The sequence below is a fragment of the Dermacentor andersoni genome, chromosome 2 (genome assembly GCF_023375885.2).
Source record: "Dermacentor andersoni chromosome 2, qqDerAnde1_hic_scaffold, whole genome shotgun sequence".
Taxonomy (NCBI): Eukaryota; Metazoa; Arthropoda; class Arachnida; order Ixodida; family Ixodidae; genus Dermacentor; species Dermacentor andersoni.
Window position 1 is genome coordinate 133,215,266 of NC_092815.1, and position 27,052 is coordinate 133,242,317.

At 51.2% G+C, this 27,052-nt stretch overlaps 3 protein-coding genes across 5 annotated transcripts in view; 2 read left to right on the forward strand and 1 right to left on the reverse strand.

The window, feature by feature from the left end:
- Nucleotides 1-27,052, forward strand: part of PIP4K (phosphatidylinositol 5-phosphate 4-kinase) — a 129,443-nt gene that overhangs the window by 31,927 nt on the left and 70,464 nt on the right. The window lies entirely within an intron of this gene.
- On the forward strand, nucleotides 19,878-22,832 carry LOC140216153 (putative nuclease HARBI1). Its single transcript, XM_072286546.1, has 3 exons — nucleotides 19,878-20,648; nucleotides 20,739-20,880; nucleotides 21,393-22,832. The coding sequence occupies exons 1-3, from the start codon at nucleotides 20,103-20,105 to the stop codon at nucleotides 21,890-21,892; spliced, it is 1,188 nt and encodes a 395-aa protein (XP_072142647.1). The 5' UTR covers nucleotides 19,878-20,102; the 3' UTR covers nucleotides 21,893-22,832.
- LOC140216154 (uncharacterized) lies at nucleotides 22,823-26,165 on the reverse strand. The gene is made up of 5 exons (XM_072286547.1): nucleotides 25,745-26,165; nucleotides 25,573-25,681; nucleotides 25,242-25,359; nucleotides 24,535-24,878; nucleotides 22,823-24,139 (listed from the first exon to the last, which is right to left on the reverse strand). Exons 1-5 carry the CDS (start codon nucleotides 26,008-26,010, stop codon nucleotides 23,891-23,893), a joined length of 1,086 nt encoding a protein of 361 aa, XP_072142648.1. The 5' UTR covers nucleotides 26,011-26,165; the 3' UTR covers nucleotides 22,823-23,890.

Below are 27,052 nucleotides of genomic sequence, written 5' to 3' on the forward strand. Positions count from 1 at the left end.
AGAGCGTGGATATTTTGCAAGCAGAATTTTTTTATCTGAGTCGCCTCTAAAAAAGTATTTGCAAGAATACTTCTTGCAATGCAAGTTGAATGCAAGTCGCATTCTCGCAAGAGTCCCTCCTCCAGCAACGATGAGAATTGAGAGCAATGCTGATAGCCGGCCTTGCAAAATTTGAAAGCCGCCCATCGCTACGCATTCACAGGAGTAAATGGAACTGTGGTTAATCACTTACATTTTGATATTTTCAACAGCTTTTGAAAATAAAAAGCTGGTACAGTAAGTTTGCGTTGTTATACATACGTTCCTTATATTTGTACTTCCATTTTCTCCAAGTACACACCTACGTCATGGCTGGCTGGCCCCCGTCGTCGTTATTGTGTCGATATACGGGCCAAGCCAATTCATCGAAAAAGATCGATAAGGCGAAGGCAGCGCCACTTTTCTGGTCACTGCAAGCGAAGGCCTATTTGCACATTGTAAGTTATAAAAAGTTATAACAGAAGAAAGTGTACTGCATTTCAATACTAATACATAGACTAGGAACCACATACACTAATAGAAGGTCACGTCTTATGCATCTTCACGTTTTTGCCGCGTGGGGCGCCAAATGTTATTTGTCGCGACTTTTAAGGAAGAAAAACACTGTAAATCCATGTTTGACGAGGAAAACATGGCTCGTATTCACCAATACGATAGGCAATCTTTCCTTCAGCTGAGTTACCTCGAAAGTGTCTACCATAGAGCGGCGTGTCCCGCGATGACAGTGTTTCACGATCATGCGATTCTGACGTCCGCAACATTTGACACAACGACGTTTCCTATACCAGAGGTGACCCGCCGTGGTTGCTCAGTGGCTATGGTGTTGGGCTGTTTCAGCACGAGGTCGCGGGATCGAATCCCGGCCATGGCGGCCGCATTTCGATGGGGGCGAAATGCGAAAACACCCGTGTACTTAGATTTAGGTGCACGTTAAAGAACCCCAGGTGGTCAAAATTTCCGGAGTCCCCCACTACGGCGTGCCTCATAATCGGAAAGTGGTTTTGGCACGTAAAACCCCATAATTTAATTTAAATTTAGACCAGAGGTGGTATTCTGTAAGCGTCCGCCTAGTAACGGACATGTCCATTTCGTTTGCTGTTTGAAGTGCTGATTGGCTGAGGGCGCCTGCCTCCTCATGCGTATACCTCAGCCTGGCCAATCAGAACTCCAGTAGCAGACGAAATGGTCGTGTCCACGTAGTGGACACTTACAAGATACTTGCCAGCTCTTCTTGGCACTAAATGGCGATCGCGTTTTATTTGACAGACTGGAATGAGAAACATAGTGTAATTCGACAGCATCCAGAAAAGCACCCAGGGGAGGAAAAACTAGTAACCACTGAAAGTTAATTGGTGTATTCATGGGGCACTAGGGATATCTACGATATCTGCAGCGATCTAACTTCGTGAACGTGTTGGGCTGCTGAGCACGAGGTCGCGTGTCCGCAACTCCCCTGTGTTCAATAAAGTTATCACCACCACCAGGTCGCGGGATCGAATCCCGGCCACGGCTGCCGCATTGCGATGGGGGCGAAATGCGAAAATACCCGTGTACTTAGATTTAGGTGCACGTTAAAGAACCCCAGGTGGTCGAAATTTCCGGAGTCCTCCACTACGGCGTGCCTCATAATCAGAAAGTGGTTCTGGCACGTAAAACCCCATAATTTAACTTCGTGAACGAGCGACAGTTTAATGCTACTGTTCCGTTCTGTGCCGAGTGAGTAAAGCGGCTCCTGCACCGATTCTCGCATTGCCTGTTTTCCCCCCGCAAAAGCAGGGAGCTTGCTTAGCTGGTGCGGTGGTTTATCATTATTTGGGCTGCAGTGCAGACAGACAGACGGGGACACAAGGTATGTGTTTTCCCTCCCTCACCTTTCTTTTGATCTCTGAATCCCCCTTACCTCTATGTAGGGGCATGAAACTGTACGCGCGTCTGGTTGAGCTTCCTAGCTTTCTTAGCGCTCCTTCACCTACTCTTCCTCCACCTCGTCGTGCCCTGTCTGACCTGCGTTGCAACCCAAAAATTGGAGGACGCCTAAGCTTCGCCTTTAAGAGTGGAACGCCGATAGCATTCAAAGATCCCTGACTGCCTCTCACGCTTCCTGGCAACTGCAGCGTATGTAACAGTAATGTTTACCGGGAAACGCTCGCGGCGAACGCTATGCACGAAGGCGGGCTTTCTGGTAGAAACGCGGCCACTTGCGTGGGCCGCGATGGATAGATAGATGCTATGTGCGTCCCCTTTGGAACAGGGCGGTGCCTTGCACCACCAAGCTCTTATTATATTGCCTCATGTCTTACCTATGTTAAAGAAGAAAAAAAACCACGATGAATTCCCATAACCAAACTTTCTGATCCCCTATTGTGAACTTCGTTTTTGCACGCTCTCCGTTGTTTGTTGTTTCTTTACTTCCACCAATCTTCCAATCGCCGCATACTAATCTCTGCTGCTGACATGTTTACTTCCCCCCTGCTCTCGCTGAACCCAAAGGTTTTAAAAAGGCCATAGATGCCTAAATCGACCGCTGGGCAGGTATCTTCACATTCTAACAAAACATTCTCCATCGTTTCCCTAGCTTTACCGCAGCAAGCACATGCTTCTTCTTCCTTCTGCTATCTCGCTTTATAAGTGCGTGATGCGGCGGAGGCGAGCGCCATCTGCAGGTCTCCAAGATCTCCGCGCGCCGGCGCGCGCTAATGGCGTACGCGGTGTCAGGTCTATGAATGGTAGAAACGCTGAAAAATGGGTTTGTTTTAGTTTTCGCGTAACAGAATTATGTTTTCTCGTATATTCAAATTACAACCCGACGCTATCATTTCCTTACGTATATTAGCTTGAGAAATTCAATTATTTGAGTAACTTCCTTGCGCCACATCAAGGACCTGGGTATGAGTGGTTCGAAAATCTATTCGCCGAAACTACGTTCGAGGCTGGAGGCCGGATTTTCTGCGACACGGAGCCCTTAACGCTATCACGTTAACGAAAGGTCGCTCGACTCGGCCGTGTGCGCCAGTCGATCTACGGGGTTTTGTCTGGTTCAGCGGAACCCAGAGCTAGAACCGGTGGTGGCGCACCCTTGGTTGGTCGCGCTGCTCCGCGGACGGCTTTGGTGCTCTGCATGGTTGTATGCCTTGGCCTTTTTTGCGCCGAGGCAGTCCGAGGGTCATTCAGGCTTAAGTCCTGTAAGACCGACATGGCTGTTTGTGTGTTGAGTGCGGTAACTCTGTGTTGCTGCACCACAACAGCCCCCTTGTCCGGGAAGGACCGTTGGCCCGAACCAAGTCCCCCCACCCAGTCAGCCCGGGTTGTGGGGGAGTACCGGGGTCACTGTATCGGATGATGATGGGTTGATGAGATCTGTACGCTCATGGACGCGGTGCCTTCAAAGGTGCCAAGTCCTCTTCCCATCTGACAACGGTTTTTTTTTTTTTTTTAACGAAAAGTAAAGGCAGTGCTGCGAGTTGGTGACTTTCGCACAAATCCATCCTGCGCCTCGGGGTACGAGCGGTGACGTGCTGATGGGGCTATGCTGCTTTGGCGAAACGAATATGTAAGCGTAGCACCCCAGTGACCCAGACTTCGGGAAATCCGAGCGCGTCCCGTGCACCTAATGTCCACTGGAGACGCGCCACTTAGAGCGGATGGTGCTTACATTTTTTTAGGAGCGCAGCACACCAGCCGACCGCTCAGACTGCCGTACAGCGCACGTAGATGTCGCCGTGTGTCTTTGGAAGCCGCAGTTCGAATCCGCTAGCTGCTTCACTCGATCTTATTCCTCCACCCTCCTTTTTTCGACTAGAGGATCATCCTTTCAAATAAAGTTTTAACCATTACTATATGCGCTCGCCCTCACGTGGGGAGTAAGCGGATGTCCAAACGCTGCGCGGTATTAACCGGACGTGAAGAAGGGGCTGCGGTCTGAATGGCTTGAAAACGTGTCGATGAGGCGAGTGTCGTGCCGTTAACGTGGCCGCGGGCGTGCGTCCGCGTTCCGGATGCGTGGCCGTCGGCGCAGCGCGAACTGTCGTCGTGTGTCGGTGGGCCCCCCGTCAAGCAGGCTCGGTCCCTCGCGCCATGGGGTGAAGGGCGCGCTCGGGAAAGCTGCGCGTCCAGAGCCGCTCTGCTGCACTGCGCCGCAGGATACACGCCCGGCTGAGTGGCGGTAGTGTGTGCCGCTGTTTGTTGTTCCCGTCTCGGCGCCCCCCTTCCAACCGTGAGCCTCGCCCTGTTCGTCGCCGGTTTTTCCGCTCTTGAAAGCCCGCGCCGCGGCGGAAGAGCATTCGCGTGTTTATGCGCTCCCAAGCAGTTAGTAGTTATACGTGCCGTGGTGGCGCGTTTCATTTGCGTCCGAAGCGCAAATGGGAAAGCAGATATTATGACTGCTGCTGGCCTTATTAAGAAATGAGGATTTACGTGACCCGACCGACTGGTGGAGCGTAGGAAGATCGATGTTTGTCCGTCAGCTGCGCATTCAGCCTGCTTCTGTGGAGCTAGGTTGCTTGGGAAATGGCGACAGAACGTCGCGCTTTTCTGGACCTTCGCTTTCGTCGAAGTCAAGCCACTCGCTTCCTTCTGGCGTTCGCATAACCGATATACGAATTCCGCAGCACTACACTTCTGTGTCTCCCTGCACAGTACGTTGTAGCGGCCAGAAAACGCATGGCATCGACACCTCCAAGTCTGCTTCGAAAATCGCGGCGCTCATTAGTTTTCGGCGATGGTAACGATGCTTTGTAGAGAGAGAGAGAGAGAGAGAGAGAGAGAGGTCAACCGGGCAAATTTATTGGAATTGGGGCGAACCTATACGTTGACCCAGAAGTGACGTTTGAATTACAAACGCGTATACTTTCGTTGACGGTCACTTGCATATTGTTACCTGACGTCGAGTATATCAGAACTAAGGAGGAAGTATACTTCGTGAATCGCTAGGCAGTCGGCTCGGGAGCGTAAGCAATTGCGGGACGCCCTCAGTCCTGCTACAATGCGAACGTTTCAAAGCGCGGCGCGTGAACTCTCCTACTATACAGACAGCGTGCGAACTTCGCGCCTGCGTACGCGCCGAGGGATGGATCTCTGCGGAGCGTCATTAACTCAGCCGGGCCTCCAGCCACATGCAGCGGGATGCCCAACTTCGTCGCTCGCCCGACGTTCGTCTGAGTATGCGGGTTCCCATTGTTGCAGAGAGAGAGCGACGCGCTCATCAGACGAGAGGCTCGCACTGCTGCTGCTCGTGTGTGGCTAAGGAGGAACCCCCGTCCGTCCCCCGGGGGCATGCGCCGCTGCAAGCTGTGTGGCGCGTTGAGCGGTGCAGCGGTCGACGCGCGAAGGTGCTTGACCCCGCCGTTGCGCGCGCCCACCTCTCTGCAGTAGGGGCTGCCGCATGTGGCCCCCTTTCTGCAGTGCTCGATTCAGCGCTTGGCCACGCCATTGAAGCAAGCACGCGCGTCTCGCCGACACCTGCGCCCCGAGAACGTTTGCTGCGCGCCGTCGTGCATTGTTGTGTCGGCACCGCTGCGCTCTTGGCTCTCCTACAAAACCGCGCAGTGCTTGTCGAGCTCTCGTCGGGTTGTGTCCACGGAGCCGACACCTTGACGCGACGATTGGTTCGGTGAATTGCAGTGCATGACTAGCTGTATATGGTCAGCGTGACAGATATAGCCGACGTGCCGGCCAGCCGCGAGCTGTTCGTCCATGTAGAACGGCCTTGCGAATTATTCGGTACCTCAAGTTGACAAAAGCGGACCGAGTCGGCTTGAAAACTGCCATTCGGGTTCTTGTAACCGCTGGCGATTTGTGCCGAGTCAGCACAACAGCACCCTCAGAAAAAAAGTGCGTCGCTGTAGGATCGAGTTGTCGGTGCGCGGCCGTGCTCCTCTCCTCGACTCTTCGACCTCGACACGACAAGGAACGAGTTAGTGTAAACGTAATTGCGTGGAGCTGTCGTCTAGCCACTTTACCTCGACCATTCTGCGCCGGTCCAAACGGTTTATCTTCACACACACACACACACACACATACATACATACATACATACATACATACATACATACATACATACATACATACATACATACATACATACATACATACATACACACACATACATACATATACACATACATACGTACACACACATACGTACACATACATACATACATACATACATACACACACACACACACACACACACACATACATACATACATACATACATACATACACACACACACACACACACACACACACACATACATACATACATACATACATACATACATATATATATATATATATATATATATATATATAGCGCTTCGCCAGATGCAACCATCTGTCCTCCTCCTCTTCAAAACGAGTTACAAACGAGTTACACATCTTGCTCGCACCGCAGTCCAAAGATGTGACGGGATCAGTGATTTAATTAGGAGCACCACCCCCTCTCGCAGTCTCGGCCAGTCAAGGCTGGCTGTGGCAGCCGCTCGAAGTGTGTAGGCTTTTTCGTTGACGGCTGCTCTCTGATAAAAATCGCACAGATGCCCCTGAAAGCAAGCGGTTTGCTGCGATAAAGCCGAGAGGGCGACCACTGTCAGAGGCCAGTTAAAGCAGCAACGACTTGCGGAAAAGACCTGCTAGTTTGCTCCCTTCACCCATAACTGAGGCGTTCTCGATTTGATAGAACGTGTAGATTAGATCTGCCGCGTTGCCTTTACACTCAGACGTGTAACGATATATGCCCCAAGGAAACCAGCCGCACAGCGTTTGCGCTGCCATCGCCTCGGCACCTCACTGCATCCATGCTCGACTTCATTTTCCACTGCCGACGAAGGCCGCTTCTAAACTGCTTCATCTGGCTAGGCTGCAGGCTCGGCTAGTTGCCGAGCTTGCGTTCCTTGTGGCACCGACGGACCTGGACACACGCAGACACGACACGGACGAAACGAAGCGCGAGGAAGCTGGCGTGCACCCCACTGACCTCCAGTGGTGCACCCGCGATGAGGCAGCGCTGGCCGTTGCATCGCCGTCTGACTTTTACCACGAACTCACCTTGAGCGTCACTTTATCTCCCCCTGCAGGCGGATACATAAGCAAGCTTATAGAATCACTTCTCAGAATTTCTGCTACATTGTTTGCTTTGTAAACACAATTTATTGCTTGTACTCCCATAGTTTAGTTTAGACCCTCTACTAGCCTTCGGCGATGAGTCTAACCAGTTCTGCCTGTTTTCCCGTATTGTAATGAAGAAAAACGTGTAATGGAGAAAGAAGAAATGAATAAAAAATGTGCGTGCGTCCCCACGGTCCACGGCTGGTGGGGTCCGCCAGGCATGCTGCCTCTATGTAATCCACTAAGAATCGTTGGTCTGTCGCTCTGTCAGGGTGATTACGTCCTCTAGTCACCGGGCAAGGTCGGCGGGAGGGTTGTGGTTGTGGTGGTGTAATGCAACATTTTCAAAAATACGTGAGTGTCACTTGCTGCGCCTGGTCGTCAAGCCGTAATGATCACAAGACTAGCGATGTTTTCCTAACACTTGCAGCCTGCGTGGACGATTAAATCGGCTTGGGCCTGACGGCCCTGCATACATACTCATTCCCTCGCATGCGCACCAGCTGTATGTGGTGATAGCTAAATTATAGTGAAAGTGAGTTTCTGTATGATAAAAGGCGGGTTAAACTGTGCATGAGATGATGGACACTGCAGCCAAATACCAACAAAACAAAGATCACAAAGAATATGAGCAACACCTTATCTGCCTTTGGTACGTGAAAAGGTACCTTCACTTTTTCTGAAGCGTAACTCGTATGTACGTATAGATGCTCGCATACGTTCGCTTTCGCATGCACGCCAACTTAAGGAACATTATACAGAAGCGCGTGTGGTGGGCCGACCGTGTTGCGCGCCTGCATTCTTGCAGTGCTCGTCTAAGTCGTTCAGCGCGTAAGCCGCCGCCGCCGTGGCAAATGCTATGTAGACTTGAGTCGCAAACGTGAGTCGGAGACAAAACAGAACGACGTGCCTGCTCGCGCGGTGGACTAAAAGTGCGTGCGCTTTCCAAACGTAACGCGCCGCCGCTGCGGAGCGTGCTGGCATCTGCAGGCATTGCCTCTGAGCGGAGCTCGCGGGGCACGTCTCTCCCGTGATCTCGAAGTTTCTTTCGACTCGCCCGCTCAGGGCGAAGAATCCGCCCCGCACAGTCGATAAGACCGTAGTGCGTGGGCGTCTCTCGCAGGTACACACCGCCGTTTCTCAGCGATTCATCGCACCTTCGTTCTGTAGCAGCGCAGGAAACCGTTGTGCCTATAGTTTAGGAGTGTTCCGCTGCGAGACAAGATTGTTTCTTTATTTCTTCCCGCTCCACATTTCCTAACGTGAGGTGGCGCTAGAGCACGTCTCGATAGGTGAAAAGGGCGAGGAGGGGGGAGGGGGGCTTATTGTATGGCTTCTTTTGCGACTGTGTGCATTGCTCTACCCTCTTCAACCTGCAGCCACTCTTGTTTTCCTTTGGGGTTCGCGCCCGTCCTGCCTGTCGTGTTTCCTCCCATGTTCATGCCGTCCCGCGGGCATCATTTAGAAAACGTGTCGTTTTGTCTCGCCCTTCCCTCTGTGTTTCCTCTCTTCTTCCTATCCTCAGGTGCACGCTTGTAGTTTTTCTCGAAGGACGCCGCCGAGGTGTTTACAGGGCCAGCAGGGCGGCCGCCGTCCTCATGGTCCCGTCTTTGATTCGCGCTCCTTCCAATCTCGTCGGCCCTGCTTCGCGCTTCGATCGGTTTAGGAGCTGGGCGGAACTCCACGGCTGCAGAATCGACGGTGGGAATAAGTAGCGCGCCGAGGGATCGCGGACAGTATAATACGACTCGATTTCCGGAGGCGCAGTTTTCGTAAACAAACCTCTCCTGCTGCGAAATATGCCCGAGCCTTTCTGGATCGCTCCTAGCCGCGTACCGCCGCGCGAAATCTACCGCGGTGGTATACAATGCCTTGAAAGGGTGCAGAAAACGCGTCGACTCTCCGTCATTTCTCACTTTATCCTTCAACCGCGCGCTCTCTTCAGTTCTTTTCTTCTTTCGTTGCGGTCGGCATGCGCGTTTTTCCTCTCCTTGATCGATCGTGTGTATTCATTGCATTCCCGGAGCACTGAGAGAGACGTCGTAGCCCAAAGATGCGCTTCTTCGCGACGGGAGCAAGCATACTGTTTCTTCTTTCTTACTTTCTCACTGAGCGGACAGTGCCTCCTTTGTGTATACGAAGGAGACGTGCGCGCGAGAAAGACGCGCGAAAAAATATATTGCAGTTGCTGAATTCACCGGGTCATCTACGTAGCGGCGTTTCGTGTTTGCGCGCCATCGTATATATATACCGACCTTGTGCATGCCAGCGCTTATTTGCATGCAGTGCGCCATGGTCTCCCGCGACGGGTGCGGTTCGTAGTATACAGTCGCACGTGTCCAGAGCAGAAGCTGCGCTACAGTCACTTCCTGTTTTGAGCAGCGAGCGAAAGCTTCGTCCGCAAGCGGCACGCATCGCAGACCAAGCCTTGTCGAGTGCAGCCCTTCCCGCCGCTGTCGTTATACAACGCGCACGCTGCCTTAATCGTTGGCGCATCAGTTCGCCTAGACTACAGGGCCGCGACGCACAGCGGACGACTCGACTACCCACAGAATGCGAGGCAGCCGCGGTGGTCTTTCGCACATCCTTTATCCTCGTTCTTTTTTTTTTCTCCTTTTCTCTCTCACTCTTTTTTTTTTTTTTGCCGCATTGTAAGCGATACCCGTGCCCCGCCCCTGCCCATCTATACATCTGTTTCCGGCTCGCGCGTTGTTCTGGTGCGAGCATGATAGACGGTGTTGAGGCGCTTCTGAAGCATTCAGGACTACTTTCGTGACACCACTCGTTACCCCGTTTCGAAGGGGATGCTCACGAAACTCACCCGTTCAAATCACATCTATGAATACCGCGGCTTGTCAATTGTGTGGCTGCACCCGTATGTATAAACCGAAGAATCAAGTGCGGCGCGGGCGGCCACGCGCGCGATGTCTGCGAGGCGAGGGCATCTCATTTTTTCTGCGTACCTTTCTGCGTTTTGCATACAGTGATATATGCGTCTGTATACGGGCGCAGAAGGGCTCTCTGCTTTGCATATATCGCGCGCGTCACTAAGGCGTGAAGGAGGTAAATGACGCACGCGCTTTCTGACGCGTTCTGCGCCGATCCAAACAGAGTGATTTTTTTTTTAATTGCTTTCGCAAACGTTCTCGCGAGCCGTCAAATGAAACGCCATATGCGCAAATCCGCGAACGTAGTGCGACAACTTCTAAATTTTTTAAAGTATTGTCTGTACGTATCTGTGCTGGTGAGCAGAAGAAGTCATCGTGTTATTTAAAATAGATAGCGAAACGTACAGCAGGCGACTACGCGACTGCTGACTATAGCAACAGCAATGTTTCTTCGTGGTGAAAGCCTACAGGCGTGTGAGAATCGACCAGGAGAGTAAAGAAATATCTGTGCAGGTACGCCAACCGACACCGTGTGATTTACATAGTTATTAGCTACGCTAGTTCGTGGTTTTGTACGAGTTTATGGTATGCCGATCATGACTGAATTCAGAGTGCGAACTACTGGGGTGCGATCGGAGATGGTTGTTCGGCGAGTCTGCCACCACGGCTTCAACCAAAAGGCATTGTTGCTTCAACGTTGTCCTACGGGCGGAGCCCACTTATTTGTGAGTTTTTGAAGAAAGAAAGCGCAGGGTACGGATAACACCTGTACATCTGCTGGACGTGTAGGGTGCCATCCAAGGGGAAGAAGCACAGGAGAATGTAAATTACAGTGAGAACGCAGGAAGAGGGGCTGGCTAGTTGGTGTGCTTTTCACGATGATGATGATGATGATTTATTGACGTCCCCATTGAAACGGGGCGGCGAGTGCTATACATAACATGCTATACATGCTTGTCATTCTAGCATTGTGTGTACATGTCCTTAAACTTTTGAAAGGGAAGCTTTCTTTACATCTTCCTTCAACTTTCCCACTGCTTCTGCTGCTGCTGCTCTCCGGTACACCACTTCGCGGGGTGGTTCGCAGCGTGTGTATACATTACAGGAGCGCGGGAGAGAGGCAGGGCGACGCGAGAAACTCGTTTGGACCTTTGCACTGCATCGAATGATCCCAATAACCTCTGGAACTCCCTGGCCGTTGCAAGCTTAGCCTCTTGACAACTGTAATTATCCGTGTCCCCTTGTAAAAGCATTGCAAAAATTGCAATGCAGAATAGGCAGAACCAGACTACTTTGGTAGAAGCGACGCATTCGCGAAACGAGTGTATAACAGCCTTGCCACTCTTTTTAGAGTTCCCACACAAGAGGCGGGGAGGTGGAAGGAAAAGGGTGACGTGAGAAGGCAAGAAAACGCTACTTCGGTTACCGGCGCGCGCGATTGGCCTACTCCGCGCCGACGTCGCCAGCCGCGGGCGCGGCTACGTTTTTGGTGACGTCGAAATGATGACACGTTTACGTCAATCATCTTGCAACCGAGCACGTCGTCTGCTGGCGCCGAACCCGACGGGAGTTGGGAAGTTTAGAGCGATCATACGCTCGTTACGAGACCGGCTTCGCATGGCGCGTCTGGTGTATTGGATTAGATCCAACCGGCGGATGCGACTGCGGAATGGCACGTTTGGATCCAATCCATAGTTTAATTCGAGAATATGGTGCTTGCGTTGGAAACTTCGGTTGTTGCGCTGGCGTTGCTCGACGAGGAAGAAGAGCGAGTGGAGCTGCGAAGCGCGTTTGAAGAAATGGCAGAAAGCGAATTCCGGCGTCGCTTTCGTTTCTCAAAGCAAATGGCGCGTTGGTTGTACAGCGAAATCGACCCCATCATTGGGTGCCAGCGAGCCACTGGAATGTTGTTGCTGCTTCTTGAAAAGTGCGCCACTGTTCCCGTCGTTTTTTTTTCTTTCTTTGTTCTCGCTGTGCGCGACACCACCTAGGGACGACGCAGAGAAACTAATAGTTATAAATTGTAGTAGTCGCACCTACTAGTATTTGAAAATGGGTTTAAGCTTGAGAAGAAAAAAAAATAATTTTTAGATAAATATTTCATTCATTGGAAGACGATAAACGTTTTGTTTGTATTATACTATCTGCAAGCAGACGACAAACGAGGGAAGTAAACTTCCAGGGAGTTCACCGCTTGCCGATTGGCTGCTCTCTCCGCCCCGTCCTCGTAAATTTTGCATACTGCAACTTTGTGACGTTGCAGCAACCGAACAGAACGCGTATCGAACAAAGATCTCCGATCGCGCTCCTGGTATACACAAGCTAAGGCACAAGAAAAGACGGGACACGGTGCTACTTGCAACTGAAAGTTTATTGGAAAGGTTATAGACTTTATAAATCCGACATGGTCCTACGTCATGAAAAAGCAGGTAACAACACATGACTAGTAATCGGTGTTAGCGCTCCAAAAAACTGCCACGTGTTAAGTCGCATCAAGAAAAGATATTTCAGTGTCACGAAGCGCTATAGAAGCACCATTGACACACTCTGCCCCCTTTTTCATTGTCTCATGAGCCTCTACAATTTCTCTGGTTATTCTATCTTTGTGCTTACGCAGAACTGATGTATTTCCAAACTGGGGTGTGCATTTACCTCGTGAATTGCAGTCTTTGACCTTTATATATAGCCGAATAGGGTCACTCGTCTAACGCGCTTCAAATGCTGAGAAAGAGCTGCCCTTTCTGAAATTTACCGAATCATTCGCTGAGCCACCAGTCCGGAGTTAAGCTGCAAGCTCTCATCGCGCTTTTCGCACCGTTATTATACAGCTCCGCTTTAGCGTTCGCTTCAACGCCGCCCGGTAAAAAGGATTAAAGCGGATAAAAGCGGATTACACGTTCAGCCAGGTTTCTCTCTCGCTGTGTGCTGCTCGTTATTGATTACCCATAAGAGCTCTGTACAATACGTCTTGGCCTGCACTTATGCAACGAGTTTCAGACGTTAACTACAAAGTCCCTAGTTAAAGCGGCCTTGGGAGGATCGCCGCTCTGTCGTCGTTATTGCCGTGGCACGCATTATATAAAAAAAAAGAAAAAACGGGGTAAACAAAGCGCACTCGCTTTCTTTCAGAAAAGGAGGGGTTGCAAGCTGCGTACGGGCATTAACGCGTCCGGAGGAATTAATGGCGGAATATGCCGAGGCCAGACGTTGTGTGGCGCCAGGAATAGACTGCTAATCAGTAAACTGCTACTCGTATACACATTGCCCCACACTCTCCCACAGTCTATTATAGACACAGCAGAGCCGAGATTCATGCGCCTGTAATTATTTGGGATCTTTCGTGTGTGCGTACGGTATTGGGCAGCACGTATAGTGCAGGTATACGTAGCAGTGTAGCCAATGGAGTGTTAGCTTTGCGCGATACGTTACCTTGACACGCGATAAGTTTAATCCACTGCGCATGCGCATTTCGTACTGTTCACTACCGCGGCGTCTACATATGTGTATCGCATGTTATTGCGATCGCGTAACACGACAGCGCCGAGATCGTCCTCTTCGATCCGAATTCGCCCCCGTGGTACCCGCTCTCCGTCGCTCATTCGGGTGTACTTCATTGTTCAGTGAAGGGTATGAGCGTTGGTATTTCTTCCTTATACCCCTGCCTCACTGCCACCGGCAGACTCCTTTTAACTCCGTCGTCTTCATCTCGAGGGAGGTGCACTCGGTGTCACACGGTCGCCCTTCCGCTAAGGGAGTTTAACGGAGCTTTATGGTCTGCGGCTGAAGGGAGTACTCTCGTACCCGTACTTGTTGTCGTAAAACTGATAATTTAATTATTGTTCGCATTAAAATTAATGTTGCGTGTATTTCGAACTTTTCTATTCAATCAAATAAACGTTCAAGCACAATTCAGCAGCAGCTATGCTTGATGCTGCGCAATACTCTCGAGCTAGGCCGCCTGGCGCCATGTCTTTCTCGTCTTTCGGGGCTTTTGCACGAACCCGACAGAATCGGGTCGGGTCGAGTCGACTTGTCGGGTTGGAATGCGCCTGTCGAATTCATGTAAACGCTAGCTGGTCGAACTGAACAAGCGTCGAGTCGGGCTGAGTCATCCCGACCCGTTTGCCGCGTGCCTGTAAGCGCAGACGGGTCCGGCCCGCCAGCGCCGAGACTTGCGCTGGAACGCTGGGACGTCGCGATTTGTGCGCCGGCAGCGGGAATAGTACCTGGGCAAGGCCAAGACAAGGCACAGTGCAGTGCAACATCATTGTAGCGATAAGGCCCACGAAACAGAGCTGTTGCAGACGGCAGCCGGAACCGGAAGCCCAGTTCGAACGCGTTGATGTCTCGGCTCGACGCTATATGTGCCGTCGTTGTCCGGACTCGTCATGAAGCGAGTTCGTGTTAAACGCAGTCACGTCGGGCTCGGTCAGCCCGAATTCTGACCCGACACGCTCGCGTAGTGTTCACGTAAACGTGGCCTTTGTCGGGCTAGTCATGCAGTGCTCGGTGTGGTCGCTCATGACTGACACTGGCACAGCAGACAAAAGGAAAGCTCAGGAAATCTCCGTTCACGAAATATTGCGTTTTAATACAGCTTGCACCAGTTCGGGGAGCAGAAGGCAAAGCCAACTCGCTGCGCCGCGAAGGAAAACAGATGGGCACAGGGTGGCCAGCGTCGCTGTCTCTAGCAGACACCCACATACAATATATATATGGACACGATATCGGTCATGACATCTAAGCATTAACGGGCCGGTAGATCTTGCTTACTCTGATTGGGATGCAGTCTCGACTCGAGCTTGAGCGCATATTGTTGTAATCGCACCGCTGGCCCGAGTTGTTGGGGTCTCGGTGCTGACGCCCGTTATTGCCAATGGGTCGCAAGCCCCAAGGGTAGCGTTGGCCTGGCGGCCTGGGGCACTGGAAGCATCCGAAGGTCCCGGCAAAGCATGAGAAGACTGGTAACAGAACAACTTGTTTATTCTAACATAGCAAAAGAGCGGCCGGTCAGGTCGACCGAAGTGGAGAGACGGGAGAGCACGTAACTCAACAGTACAAATCGGAGCCTCTCTCTTGGCGTCCGGGGGCAGCTGCTCTTATACTCCCGGCGTCGCGGTCCAAAAGGGAAGGAGGGAAGGTCACGGGATGAAGGTCACGGGACGGCGCAGCAGGAGCCCACGACGGCGCGAACTGTCGGGCCGAGAGACCTGCTGAACCGAGTGTAGTGACGCATCGCCAACCCTCACCCACACGACGGCGCGAACAGTTGAGCCGAGAGACCTCCAGGCTCCTCATTCGGGGAACTCCGCTCCCCGGCTGCCGCGCTTTGACAAGCGAGGGCACACACACACACACGCACACACGAAGACACGTGGCACTGAAACACGCCTGGGCACGCTTGGCGGGTAGGCGTTGCGGCGGCGTCGGACGGGCCAAAATGTCCGCCGCTTTGAACAAAGCCCCGGCGTCCGTTGCATCCGCGCCGGCATTACCGCGCGTTGTAGGCGAAACGTAACAGGCCGCCCCGCCGGGGGAAGGAGATCCCGATGGTCAGGGGACTGCATCCGCTGTCCGGAGGGATGTCGCTCGATGATGCTCATAACCGAAGTTGGGCGTCCTTGGGCGTTTCTTGAGCGCAGCGCACAGAGAAGGCCTCGTTCTCACGTTCAGGTGCACACAGGACACTGCAAAGTGACTTCGGGAGAGTTGACATTTTTGTTCTCGTTTCCGGCAAGCGTTAGAACCACGCCAAAAGTCAACCGCTCAGTTAGCAAGCACGGCACAACCCTCACTAAGCCCTGCCAGGCTCTTTCCCCTTTTATACTGCTGCCTAGTTCCTTACAGTAGTTTAGCAGCACTCAGAACGCGTCCACAAATCGGAAAAATTGCACTAAAAAGCACATCATCACTTTGAAACACTACACAAAAGCAATAAGTTAAAAAAAAATCCTGCCTCAGGAAGAAAAACATCAGTAACAAGCAATTTTGAGGCTGATTCCCACGTTAGGGGCTTCGACTTAAGCCATCGGCGTTACCGTTGAGACTCCCCTTTTTGTAACGCACCTCAAAGGAATATTGTTGCAAAGCGAGGCTCCAGCGCAGGAGGCGGCCATTTTTGGGAGAGATGGTCTGCAGCCATTGGAGAGGGCAGTGATCCGTTTCAATGATAAACCTCGAGCCGGCTAGGTAACATGACAATTTCTGAACGGCCCACACGATACACGCACACTCTTTCTCGGTGGCGCTATACGCCTGCTCACGACTGGTCAGCTTACGACTAGCATACAGGACGGGGTGTTCTACTTCTCCATTTTCCCGTTGGCACAGTACAACGCCCATGCCTCGCTCACTAGCATCACACTGAACAACAAACCCTTTTGTGTAGTCGGGCGATCGTAGCACAGGCTGGCTTGTTAGGGCGCTCTTTAGGGCGCTAAAAGCTCTTTCCTTCGTCTCATCCCAGACGACTGTTTGCGGCTCTGTCTTTCTTAGAGCATCCGTCAAGGGAGCCGCGATATCAGAGTACCTGGGGATGTACCTCTGATAGTAGCCGGCGACACCTAAGAACGACCGTCTTCGTACGCGGTTGCGGGAAGTCTCGCACAGCGGCCACCTTTATTTCAGAGGGGCGGCGTCGACCCCGACCAATCACGTGTCCGAGGTAGACAACCTCGGCCTGTGCTAACTGGCACTTGGGAGCCTTGACTGTCAAGCCCGCATCGCGCAGGCGGGTTAGCACTGCCCGCAAGTGCGCCATATGTTCCGGCCAGGATGTGGAGAATATCGCTACGTCGTCTAGATACGGTAAAGCGAATTCTTGCTGTCCCCGCAACACTTTATCCATGAGGCTTGAAAAGCAGTATGGCGCGTTCTTCAAACCAAAACTCAAAACTTTAGGACGGAATGTCCCCATTGGTGAAATGAACGCCGCATACCTACTAGCCTCTTCTGTAAGTGGAACCTGCCAATAACCCCTGACAAGATCTAGGGTGGAAATAAACTGAGCGCTACTCACTCTCTCAAGGCGCTCCTCGATGTTAGGGATCGGATAAATTTGATCCTTAGTGATGGAATTAAGCCTGCGGTAGTCGACGCAAGGACGAGGTTCCTTGCCCGGTACCTCAACCAAAATCAAAGGGGAGGTATAATCACTCTCACCCGCTTCAATAACACCGAGCTGTAGCATTTTCTTTACCTCAGCCTCCATAATATCGCTCTGGCGGGGTGACACCCGGTACGCCTTGGATCGTACTGGCTCTGGGGAGGTAAGTTCTATGTCATGAGTAAGGACAGAAGTCCTACCAGGCCTCTCAGAGAACAGACCTTGAAACTCTTGTAAGAGCTGGTGTAGTTCTGTTTTCTGCTCAGGCGACAGCGATGCTTTACTTATTAAGTCACTAATGACTTGATCGGTGTCTTTCCTGTTTGTCACTGAGCCTAGTCCCGGAAGCTCGACCGGAAGCTCTTCTAACTTTCCCGCATCGGGAATTTCCTCTCCAGTATCTGGTGCCTTTAACGCTACAGGCTCAATTTTATCCCGTTCGGGCGTGCTCTGAATACTAGCTTGCTGCGCCTCTGACCCTTTCTCATCGTTCAACAACGTCGGCCCCGCAACTACCGCCTTTGCAGCGAGCTCCCGAACCTTCGATCTGGTTAAGGCCTGAACGCTAGCTTCACCAAACAAAAGCCCCTTCTCGCGCAGGAGGTGATCGGACCTGTTCGAAAATAGGTACGGGTACTGGGGGGGGCAGCATAGATGACACTGCGGCCTCCGTCTCAAGCGCTCCGAAAGGTCCTTCAATAAGCACTTTTGCTACGGGCAGACACACGCTGTGAGCTTCCACGGCTTGCTTGATCCATGCGCACTCGCCCGTGAACATATCGGGTTCTACGTAGGAGGGGTGAACTACATCCATCGTAGCTGCGGAATCGCGAAGCACTCGGCACTCTTTCCCGTTCACGAGGAGGTCTCGCATGTAAGGCTCGAGAAGCTTCATGTTCTCGTCAGTGCTGCATAAGGACAAAAACACGACTTTTGTTTTTGTTTCTGGACACTGCGCCGAAAAGTGACCCGGCTTCTGGCACGTATAACAAACGCGCGCTTGCCTCATCTCGAACCGCTTTCTGCGTTCGGCTTCGGTTGCCGCCGTCTCCTTACGTTCGGTCGGACTGCTTTCACTCGCATCCGCACTACGTGTGTCCCCCTTTGCTCTCATGGGCGTGAACTTTGGCCTCTCAAACTTGGAGCCAAATTCACCCTTTTGACCGTCCTTAGCTCCACGAGCCCGACGCGTCACAAACTCCTCGGCTAACTCAGCGGCTCTAGCCACCGTACTAACGTCTGGCCTATCCAAGACCCAGTACCGCACGTTCTCAGGTAACCGACTATAAAACTGTTCTAGCCCGAAACACTGCAGAACTTTCTCGTGGTCACCAAACGCTTTCTCTTCTTTGAGCCACTCCTGCATGTTTGACATAAGCCTGTACGCAAACTCTGTATATGACTCACTTCTGCCTTTCTCATTTTCCCGAAACTTCCGACGGAACGCCTCCGCTGACAGCCGGTACTTTTTTAGCAGACTCGATTTCACTTTGTCGAAATCCTCTGCCTCCTCTCTCTCCAAGCGAGCGACTACGTCGGCCGCCTCGCCGGGTAGCAAAGTGAGCAAGCGCTGTGGCCACGTTTCCCGAGAGAACCCCTGCTTCTCGCACGTTCGCTCAAAGTTAACCAGGAACAAACCAATGTCCTCTCCAAGCTTAAACGGCCGCATCAGGTCAGTCATTTTGAACAATACTCGTTCTCCTGCACCGTGTGCCTGACTTCCAATACGAGCGCGTTCCATCTCTAACTCGAGACGCTTCATTTCCAAAGCGTGTTGACGGTCGCGCTCTTCTTTTTCTTTCTCTTTTTGTTCTTTAAGTTCACGCTCCTGTTTCTCTTTTTGCTCTTTAAGTTCACGCTCCCTCTCCTCAATGGTCTCAAGGCATTCCGACAGCTCGTCATCCTCAGCTTCTAACTCAAGAATAGCCCTTAGCAGTTCTGGTTTTCTGAGTTTGTCTGAGACATCCAGACCCAACTCTCTTGCAAGCTCCAGCAATTTCGGTTTGCGCAACGACTTCAAATCCATGGCTGCTCTGAATGCTGCTTTCTCTACTGTCTACTATTGTCTTGCCGCAAACTAACCCGGTAGCAACGACAACCACAATTACCAGCTCTGTTTCTAACACTAACAAAAGCCTGGCAAAACTCAGAAGAAGAAAGTCCCGCACTCACCAAACTTCGCAGCCAAGACTTCAGCGCAGTCGTTCCGCTGCAGGCAACCAGTCATCACACAGGGCTCGTTGCGCTGCTCCCGGATGGTCGTTGTGCTGCTCAGCATACAGTCAACCGCATCTCTTCGCTGCTGGCCTCCGTTGTCGCGATCTCACCGCTGGCAACCAGATGTTGGAATCGCACCGCTGGCACGAGTTGTTGGGGTCTCGGTGCTGACGCCCGTTATTGCCAATGGGTCGCAAGCCCCAAGGGTAGCGTTGGCCTGGCGGCCTGGGGCACTGGAAGCATCCGAAGGTCCCGGCAAAGCATGAGAAGACTGGTAACAGAACAACTTGTTTATTCTAACATAGCAAAAGAGCGGCCGGTCAGGTCGACCGAAGTGGAGAGACGGGAGAGCACGTAACTCAACAGTACAAATCGGAGCCTCTCTCTTGGCGTCCGGGGGCAGCTGCTCTTATACTCCCGGCGTCGCGGTCCAAAAGGGAAGGAGGGAAGGTCACGGGATGAAGGTCACGGGACGGCGCAGCAGGAGCCCACGACGGCGCGAACTGTCGGGCCGAGAGACCTGGGGTGCGATTTTGTAGCAATTCTATTACTTTTTCCATGCCTTTTGCCGCCATCACTGAGCAGCCATTGGTCGAAAATGACCGGGCCGCGCCCATGTTGTCTGTCAATCACGCGACGTCAGGAACCCGCAAAAACTGTAATCGTCATCGTGACGTTGAGGCACTCATTATGCGGAGCAAAAGGCACGGATTTTTGGAACGGCCAGAGGCAGGGTCGTTTCCGAAGGCATGAAAAAAATGGCCGCCCCTCTGATCGCTATGGCCGTGGCTCTTCGCCGTCGCCGACGTGAACAGGGAGAGCCAGACGACGCGTTTGACATGCCGGATGACCATTTTCGACAGCGTTTTCGCCTCTCGAAGGGAACGGTGCGGTTGTTGTGCGAGGAACTGGCGGGGGAACTAGAAGCTGAGCGAGCGACGGGACTGTCGGTGGAGCGGAAAGTGTTGTGTGCGCTGCGCTTCTTTGCTACCGGGAGCTTCCAAGCGTCCGTTGGGAGCGAGGAGACGATCCGTGTGTCGCAGTCGACGGTGAGCGAGTGCGTGCGACGTGTGGCAGAGGCTGTCGTGAACGCAGGGGCCCGCAACAAGTGGGTCCATTTTCCAAAGACAGCCGAGGAAAAGGCAGCCGTGAAGGAGGGTTTCCTTCGGCGCGGCGTTATCCCCGGCGTCATCGGATGCGTAGACGGCAGCCTCATAGCCATCATCGCACCCAAGGGTGAGCGCAAGGCTGTGTTCATGTGCCGCAAGGGATACTACGCCCTCAACTGCATGTTCGTAAGTAAAACTCACGTTTTCTGCGATCCTTTTTGAAAGTTACGTTGCTCTTGCCAACGGGCACTTTCTCTGGTTTACGTTTTACCTCAGATCTGCGACGCGGACATGAAAATCTTGGCCTTGGACCCTATGCGACCGGGGTCGGACCACGACGCTTTTGTCTGGCGGACGACATGGTTGCGCCGGCGGTTCCAAGCGGGGCGCATCGTGAATGCCGGGGAATACCTCCTCGGTGAGAAAAAAACATTTTTTTTTGGCGCAGTCACGCTTCAGCAGCGCAGAACGCCGTGTCCGCTCCAACCCAAACTTTTAACCAAACCACAAGAACATCAGTAATTCCGGAGTAAAAAAAGAAAATTAAGACATTGACTGCCACCATTGGCAATGTTCGAAGTGTTAAGTTACAAGCACATTATGTGTCTGCGAGGAGCTGACGAAAGCAACACGTATTAGTGCTTTCTGCACCCAGTGACTGCCAGAAGCAGAAGAAATGAACACACATTACTGCTACTACTGTCATTGATAGCACCAACAAGTGCTGATTTCTTGTTTGTGGCAGGCACCGCGTACACTTGTAAATTGGTTAAGAGTTTGTGACGGGTATGGACATGCTCAACTCATGCTTTTACTTGGGACTTGCAACCCTGAAGTCTACCTTTGTTGAATGATGCTGTAGCTTTCCTCAGTTGACAACTTGCCTCTCGTCAGTGGAGTACTCAATGTACTATTTCCATCTTTGTGCAGGTGACAGTGGCTACCCCTTGGAGCCGTGGCTCCTTACCCCGGTTCCTGGCCATCCTCCAGTGCACACAGCCGAGGGGCAGTACAACACAGCACATGCCGCCATGCGTTCCGTAGTGGAGAGGTGCATTGGGCTCTTAAAGAGCCGTTTCCGCTGTCTTCAGCGATATCGCACCCTCCTCTACGAGCCGGAACGTGCAGCCAACATTGTCGCGGCATGTGCTGTGTTGCACAACCTTCGCCTTTCTGAAGGCGACGAGTCAGGCGATGACAGTGATGACGACAGCAGCAGCGGCAGTAGTAGTAGTGAGCTTGACAATAATGGCGACCCCATGCCACACAGTCTGCCCCGTAACACGGGCTCTAGAATGCACTACTTGAGAGGGCGGGCTGTTCGCGACAATGTCATTGGCATGTTTGGAACAACCCGTGCGCAGCACATGCGTTATTTGAGGAGCGTGCGGCGGCAGCTGCGACGTCAACAGCAGCGTCAGCATCGTTAGGTGCATGCACACAGTTTTAAGTAATTGCATTGTGCATTTCATGCTGTGAAATTGCAGATACATTTCCCGTGCTAAGTTGTAGTTGATGTCTGCGTAATGCAAAGCATTCATGATTTGTTGAGAAATGTAAAAGTTGTTAAAAAAATTAAATTATGGGGTTTTACGTGCCAAAACCACTTTCCGATTATGAGGCACGCCGTAGTGGAGGGCTCCGGAAATTTCGACCACCTGGGGTTCTTTGACGTGCACCTAAATCTAAGTACACGGGTGTTTTCGCAATGCAGCCGCCGTGGCCGGGATTCGATCCCTCGTGCTCAGCAGCCTAACACCATAGCCACTGAGCAACCACGGTGGGTACATAAAAGTTGTGTAGTGAAGGGTTATGTAAAGCCTGCACTTATAGTAAGTAAAACAGTATCGTTAGAGGTGACATAAGAGATTGAAAGCAAGCTAAAAATAAGTGCATATTCAAAGTGTCTGCCACAATTTGCTTGCTGCTGCTGTCGTCATCTAGATGCATGTAGCCCGATTCTTACTCGTATCCCCTTACGCATTGATGGACATAAGCACCTGTCTCCTCACTTTCTACTAGCACAGAGAAGCTCACAGAAGCAAAGATGTACAGTGCACGTCACACCTTCCGCTCCATGGAACGTGCTGTTGCACGCGCAGCTTCTAGGTCCTCCACCATTTTGTCTCGCAACAACGGCAAAGTTCCTTTCGAGTGACGAAAATGCCGTCCAACTGGTCATCCGACATGTCAAACGCTGTGGCTCCCGCGAAGTGTGTGCACGCACGAGCAGTTGATAGATTTTAACAAAGTGACCTCACTTGTATATAGCAGAACTCAGCAATGTTAATCAGTAATATTTGTACAGTGCAAGCTAGCACTAGAAATGTGGTTGCGATGTGTAAATAAAAGCACTAGAGGAAAACTGCACCTTTCTGTATTTCAGTCTTCAACATACACTTGTTTATGCACACATCACATGCGACAGTCTCTACATTGAAGAAGTGTGAGAATCATGCTCAGTAGTAGAGACATTATGCAACATATCACAGACACGTTGGAATAAATATCGGATCACATTGTTCTTGCATCGTAATATATCACAGGTAACGGCATGCATCGTTTAAGAAAACTGTTGTACACTGCACAAGTACACAGTAATAACAACTGGCTTAAACTGCACCAGAAACAGAAATGAGCAGGTGCTTAAATCACATGCCAACCGAATATTTATCACAGCGAAATGTATAGGTACATCACTACATGTGAAAGGAACATGCTGTTGTGGCGCTCAAACTGAAAGAGCCATAGCACCATATTATGATATTCAGTAAGACAAACTGCATAAATATTACACACAAATTGCACCACAAGGGCTAAAATACAATGTATCACAACCTGAAAGATTACTGAATGACAACAAATTGTTTGATAATGAGACAGATGTGCAAGAAAAGAGACATTCCAGCTCAGTACGTAGTGACACAAACAAATATGCATATGCAACAAACAAAAAATAAACATTACAAATGAAAAGAAGAAGCATAGGCAAGGAATTTTCATAACTTTTTTCTTTTTTGCTGTGTATATTGACAGGTTGCTTTCGACATTATAGTAAGGCCTGAAAATTTCACCATTCGATGACAAGGATTAAATTGTAGAACACTTGCAGTGTGGCGTCGTGCTTAAATTGACATGACAATAACTAGGCACCTCAAAATTGCAGCGCCACAGTCGGAATGCCCGCACACACCAGGCCTACAGGCACTTTTGCAGGTGAGCCTGATGGTGTGCACACTCTTATGGCTGAAGTAAACCTTGAAGAAAAAATTCATGCTGCAACGGCTATGCTACTTATGGTTGCATTAAAGGGTGACTTCAGCAATTATTTATTTGCAAACTAGCAATATTTGCCCTTCATATCATTAATACATCAGCAAATTTTAAGATAAGTTACAAATTCCTTGCCTATGCTACCTTTGCATCCTTTAATTATGTGGGGCCTGAGAGGGGGGAGGGGCTTGGCTGCCACCATGCCCCAGTGCAGCCAGCAGCAGCTGAAGCAGGCGCTCGTTGGTCTCGTGCGACCGACGCGCCACTTCGAGGCGTTGCCGCTGCACTTCAAGGCGCTGAGACTCCACTTCCCGCATTGCCGCCACCTCCTCCCCGAGGTGCCGCAGGCTCTCCATGTGGGCCTCGTGGTGCTGCCGCAGGCTCTGCAGGTGGGCCTCGTGGTGCTGTTAGCAAAGATGTGTAATTAGTTTAATTACAGAAGCTCAGTAACAGGGCCTTTGTGTGTTGCATTCATCCCCATTTGCAGGCTATTGTCTTGTCATTGTATATTCAAACACTGGAAATATCTTTCTGGCCCATCAAACTTGTGCCGTCGCATTCCATTAAGATGTGTTACATTGCTATACCTGCTTCCTTGAATTCAACGCCACTTTTTTCTTTTTGCCACATAATTGCGTAGATATTTACACATGTTATATCACGCGAATGTGTACAAGATATCACCACAGGACTACACGTATACATTATGCTTGTTCACTGATTAATATAATTTTTAGAGAGGTCATATGCTCATCAATTTCATACGTAGAAAAATATACATCTGTGGCCTTGCACATACCTGCCGGTTTTGCTCCAGCAGTTGTTGGCGGAAGCGAGTGTCCTCTTGAACTCTGGCTTCCTCCAACTGGCTCTGGCGAACGTATGCGGCAGTAGCCGTCATCACAGCACCATCAAGTTCCTGCTGCCTGGGCTGTCTACGGGGTGCCCGTGGCTCTCGAGGGGTAGGCTGCGGCACCTGGGGGGTAGGCTGTGGCACCTGGGGGGTTGGTTGCGGCACCTGCGGGGTTGGCTGCGGCAGCTGCGGGGTTGGCTGCGGCACCTGCGGGGTTGGCTGCGGCACCTGCGGGGTTGGCTGAGGCACCTGGGTGGTAGGCCGCAGCACCTGGGGCGTAGCCGGTGGCTCTTCATGCAAAGCAAAAGCAAAGACTGCTCATTCACTGTTATCCGACCTACACAGATTGATTGTCCTAACCAGTCACTTTGAAATGTCATTATAGCTGCATAGCTACAAAAATGATACACAAAACAGGTAGTTAGAGCAAAAGATGCCACAGAAAGTTGCTGGTAGCAGTAACCCTTAAGAAGCACAAGGAATCTCTATTACAACATGATGTCATTTGTAGTGTTGCATTTCTCCTCCATGAATGAGAGCTGGATGTTCGGCACAACGGTAATAACAGCAGAGTGACGTACTTTACTTCATAGCAAGATCATACAGCAACTTCAAACAACAATGCTACTACAAAAGCTAGGTCACTGCCTTACGTGTAAGGCCACTTGGCCCAGCAACAGCTGCAGGGCCCGACACCACGAAAGCAGTTGTCGCTGGTAGATTTCTGCGGGAACCGCTGGGCCCTGCAGCTTCCTCTGAACTTGCCTCGTCCTGCAATCAGAGTAGTGTTCAGACATTGCGAGCAGTGTGTGCAATGCGCATCATGTACACAAGTTGCTGCTCAGAGTACATAACCTATATTGTCACTTGCACAAAAAAAAGGGCTTAAAAATTTTGCAATATTGTGTTACAATGTAATGCTGAAAATTTGTGAGGTCACAGCAGGTCACACAAACAACACTTTTTTAAATCCAATGTACGCACCTCGCTATCGGGGAAGTACTCAGGGGGGGAAACAAGGACCCCTCCTGTCCTCATAAGGACGTCGAGGACGCGGCCGTCCACGCCACCCACTTTGCCACCTCCAGTAGCCCTGCAAACACGGCAACAACGACAACGTGAAACTACGTTACTGTCAGCATCATTAGAAGCTCACCTCTTCTCGCTCGCGGCCCTGGCCGCTTCTTTTTTCGCTTTATGGGCCATCTTGGCCCAATGGTTCCGCCAACGGCTGGTGGCCTTTACGGCTGGCCCCTGTGCGTTAAGCACCGCCGCCACCTCCTCCCACAGTTCGTTTTTTCGAGCAGCAGTCATACGTGGCGAGAACTCTGTAGAAGCTCTCGCCAGGTATGGGTGCTGCTCGATGAACTGCACGAGAATAGCCGCCTGCTCTTTGGACACCCGCGGCCCTTTTGCTGCCATTTTCTCTTTGTCAAATTGGGAATTTCAGCCGGCCCGCAGCACAGTAAGAAATTTAGAGGCAAACATTCTGTCTAAGCTAAGCGCCTGCATAAAGTGCTCACTACGACTTATTTCTGCCTTTTTATACCACTAATGTAAAAAAAGGTGAAGTCACTACTCACATTTAATGTTGTAGCAGCTTCTTTCTCGGAGCGTATCAGTGCAGGAAGTATTACCGATGCAGCGATAACTTTAAGGAAGCTATCGTTATGTCATGGCGGTGCCCTATGGAAAATGCCTTGACAGTTCTCGATCCACTATGTTGCAAAGTTTCACCTCGGGGGCTACGGATAATTCTTCTTGGCTCTTCCTAAAGAAGAAATTATCACACGTCAGACATGCAGCGAAAACCACACGACAATGCAAGCACTACACGAGCAATAATTACTCACCTCAATCAGTATCTGACGGGGGCGGGGCCGCAATTACGGGCACGCAAGGGGCTGTCAGCTGTTCAGACAGACACGCTAGGGGCTGTCAGCTGTTCACAGGTAAACAAAGGCTGCCATTTTGCTTGCGCTCAACGGCATGGATTGGATGCACATCCGACTACTATGTGGCTACGACTTCAAAAATAGAGCACTTGCGTTTGCATTTCTTTTGACTGCGGCAGCTTTTGCGTTGTACTGTAACAAAATGAATTTGCTTTACGCAGCATGGAAGTCCGCTTTTATTAAGTGCCGTTTTACAAAACAAATTTGCTATACAGTCCCGGAAAAAGAGAAGAGAATACGAAAGAAACATCCGGCCAATGAAGGGAGCTTCTGATTGGACGATCCAAGAAAACGTCGTGCCTACGTATACACAATTTCCAAAATCGGTGACGTCACGCGAGAAGGCATTGGCATGAAAAAAGTCATTTCTACAAAATCGCACCCCTGCTGAACCGACTGTAGTGACGCATCGCCAACCCTCACCCACACGACGGCGCGAACAGTTGAGCCGAGAGACCTCCAGGCTCCTCATTCGGGGAACTCCGCTCCCCGGCTGCCGCGCTTTGACA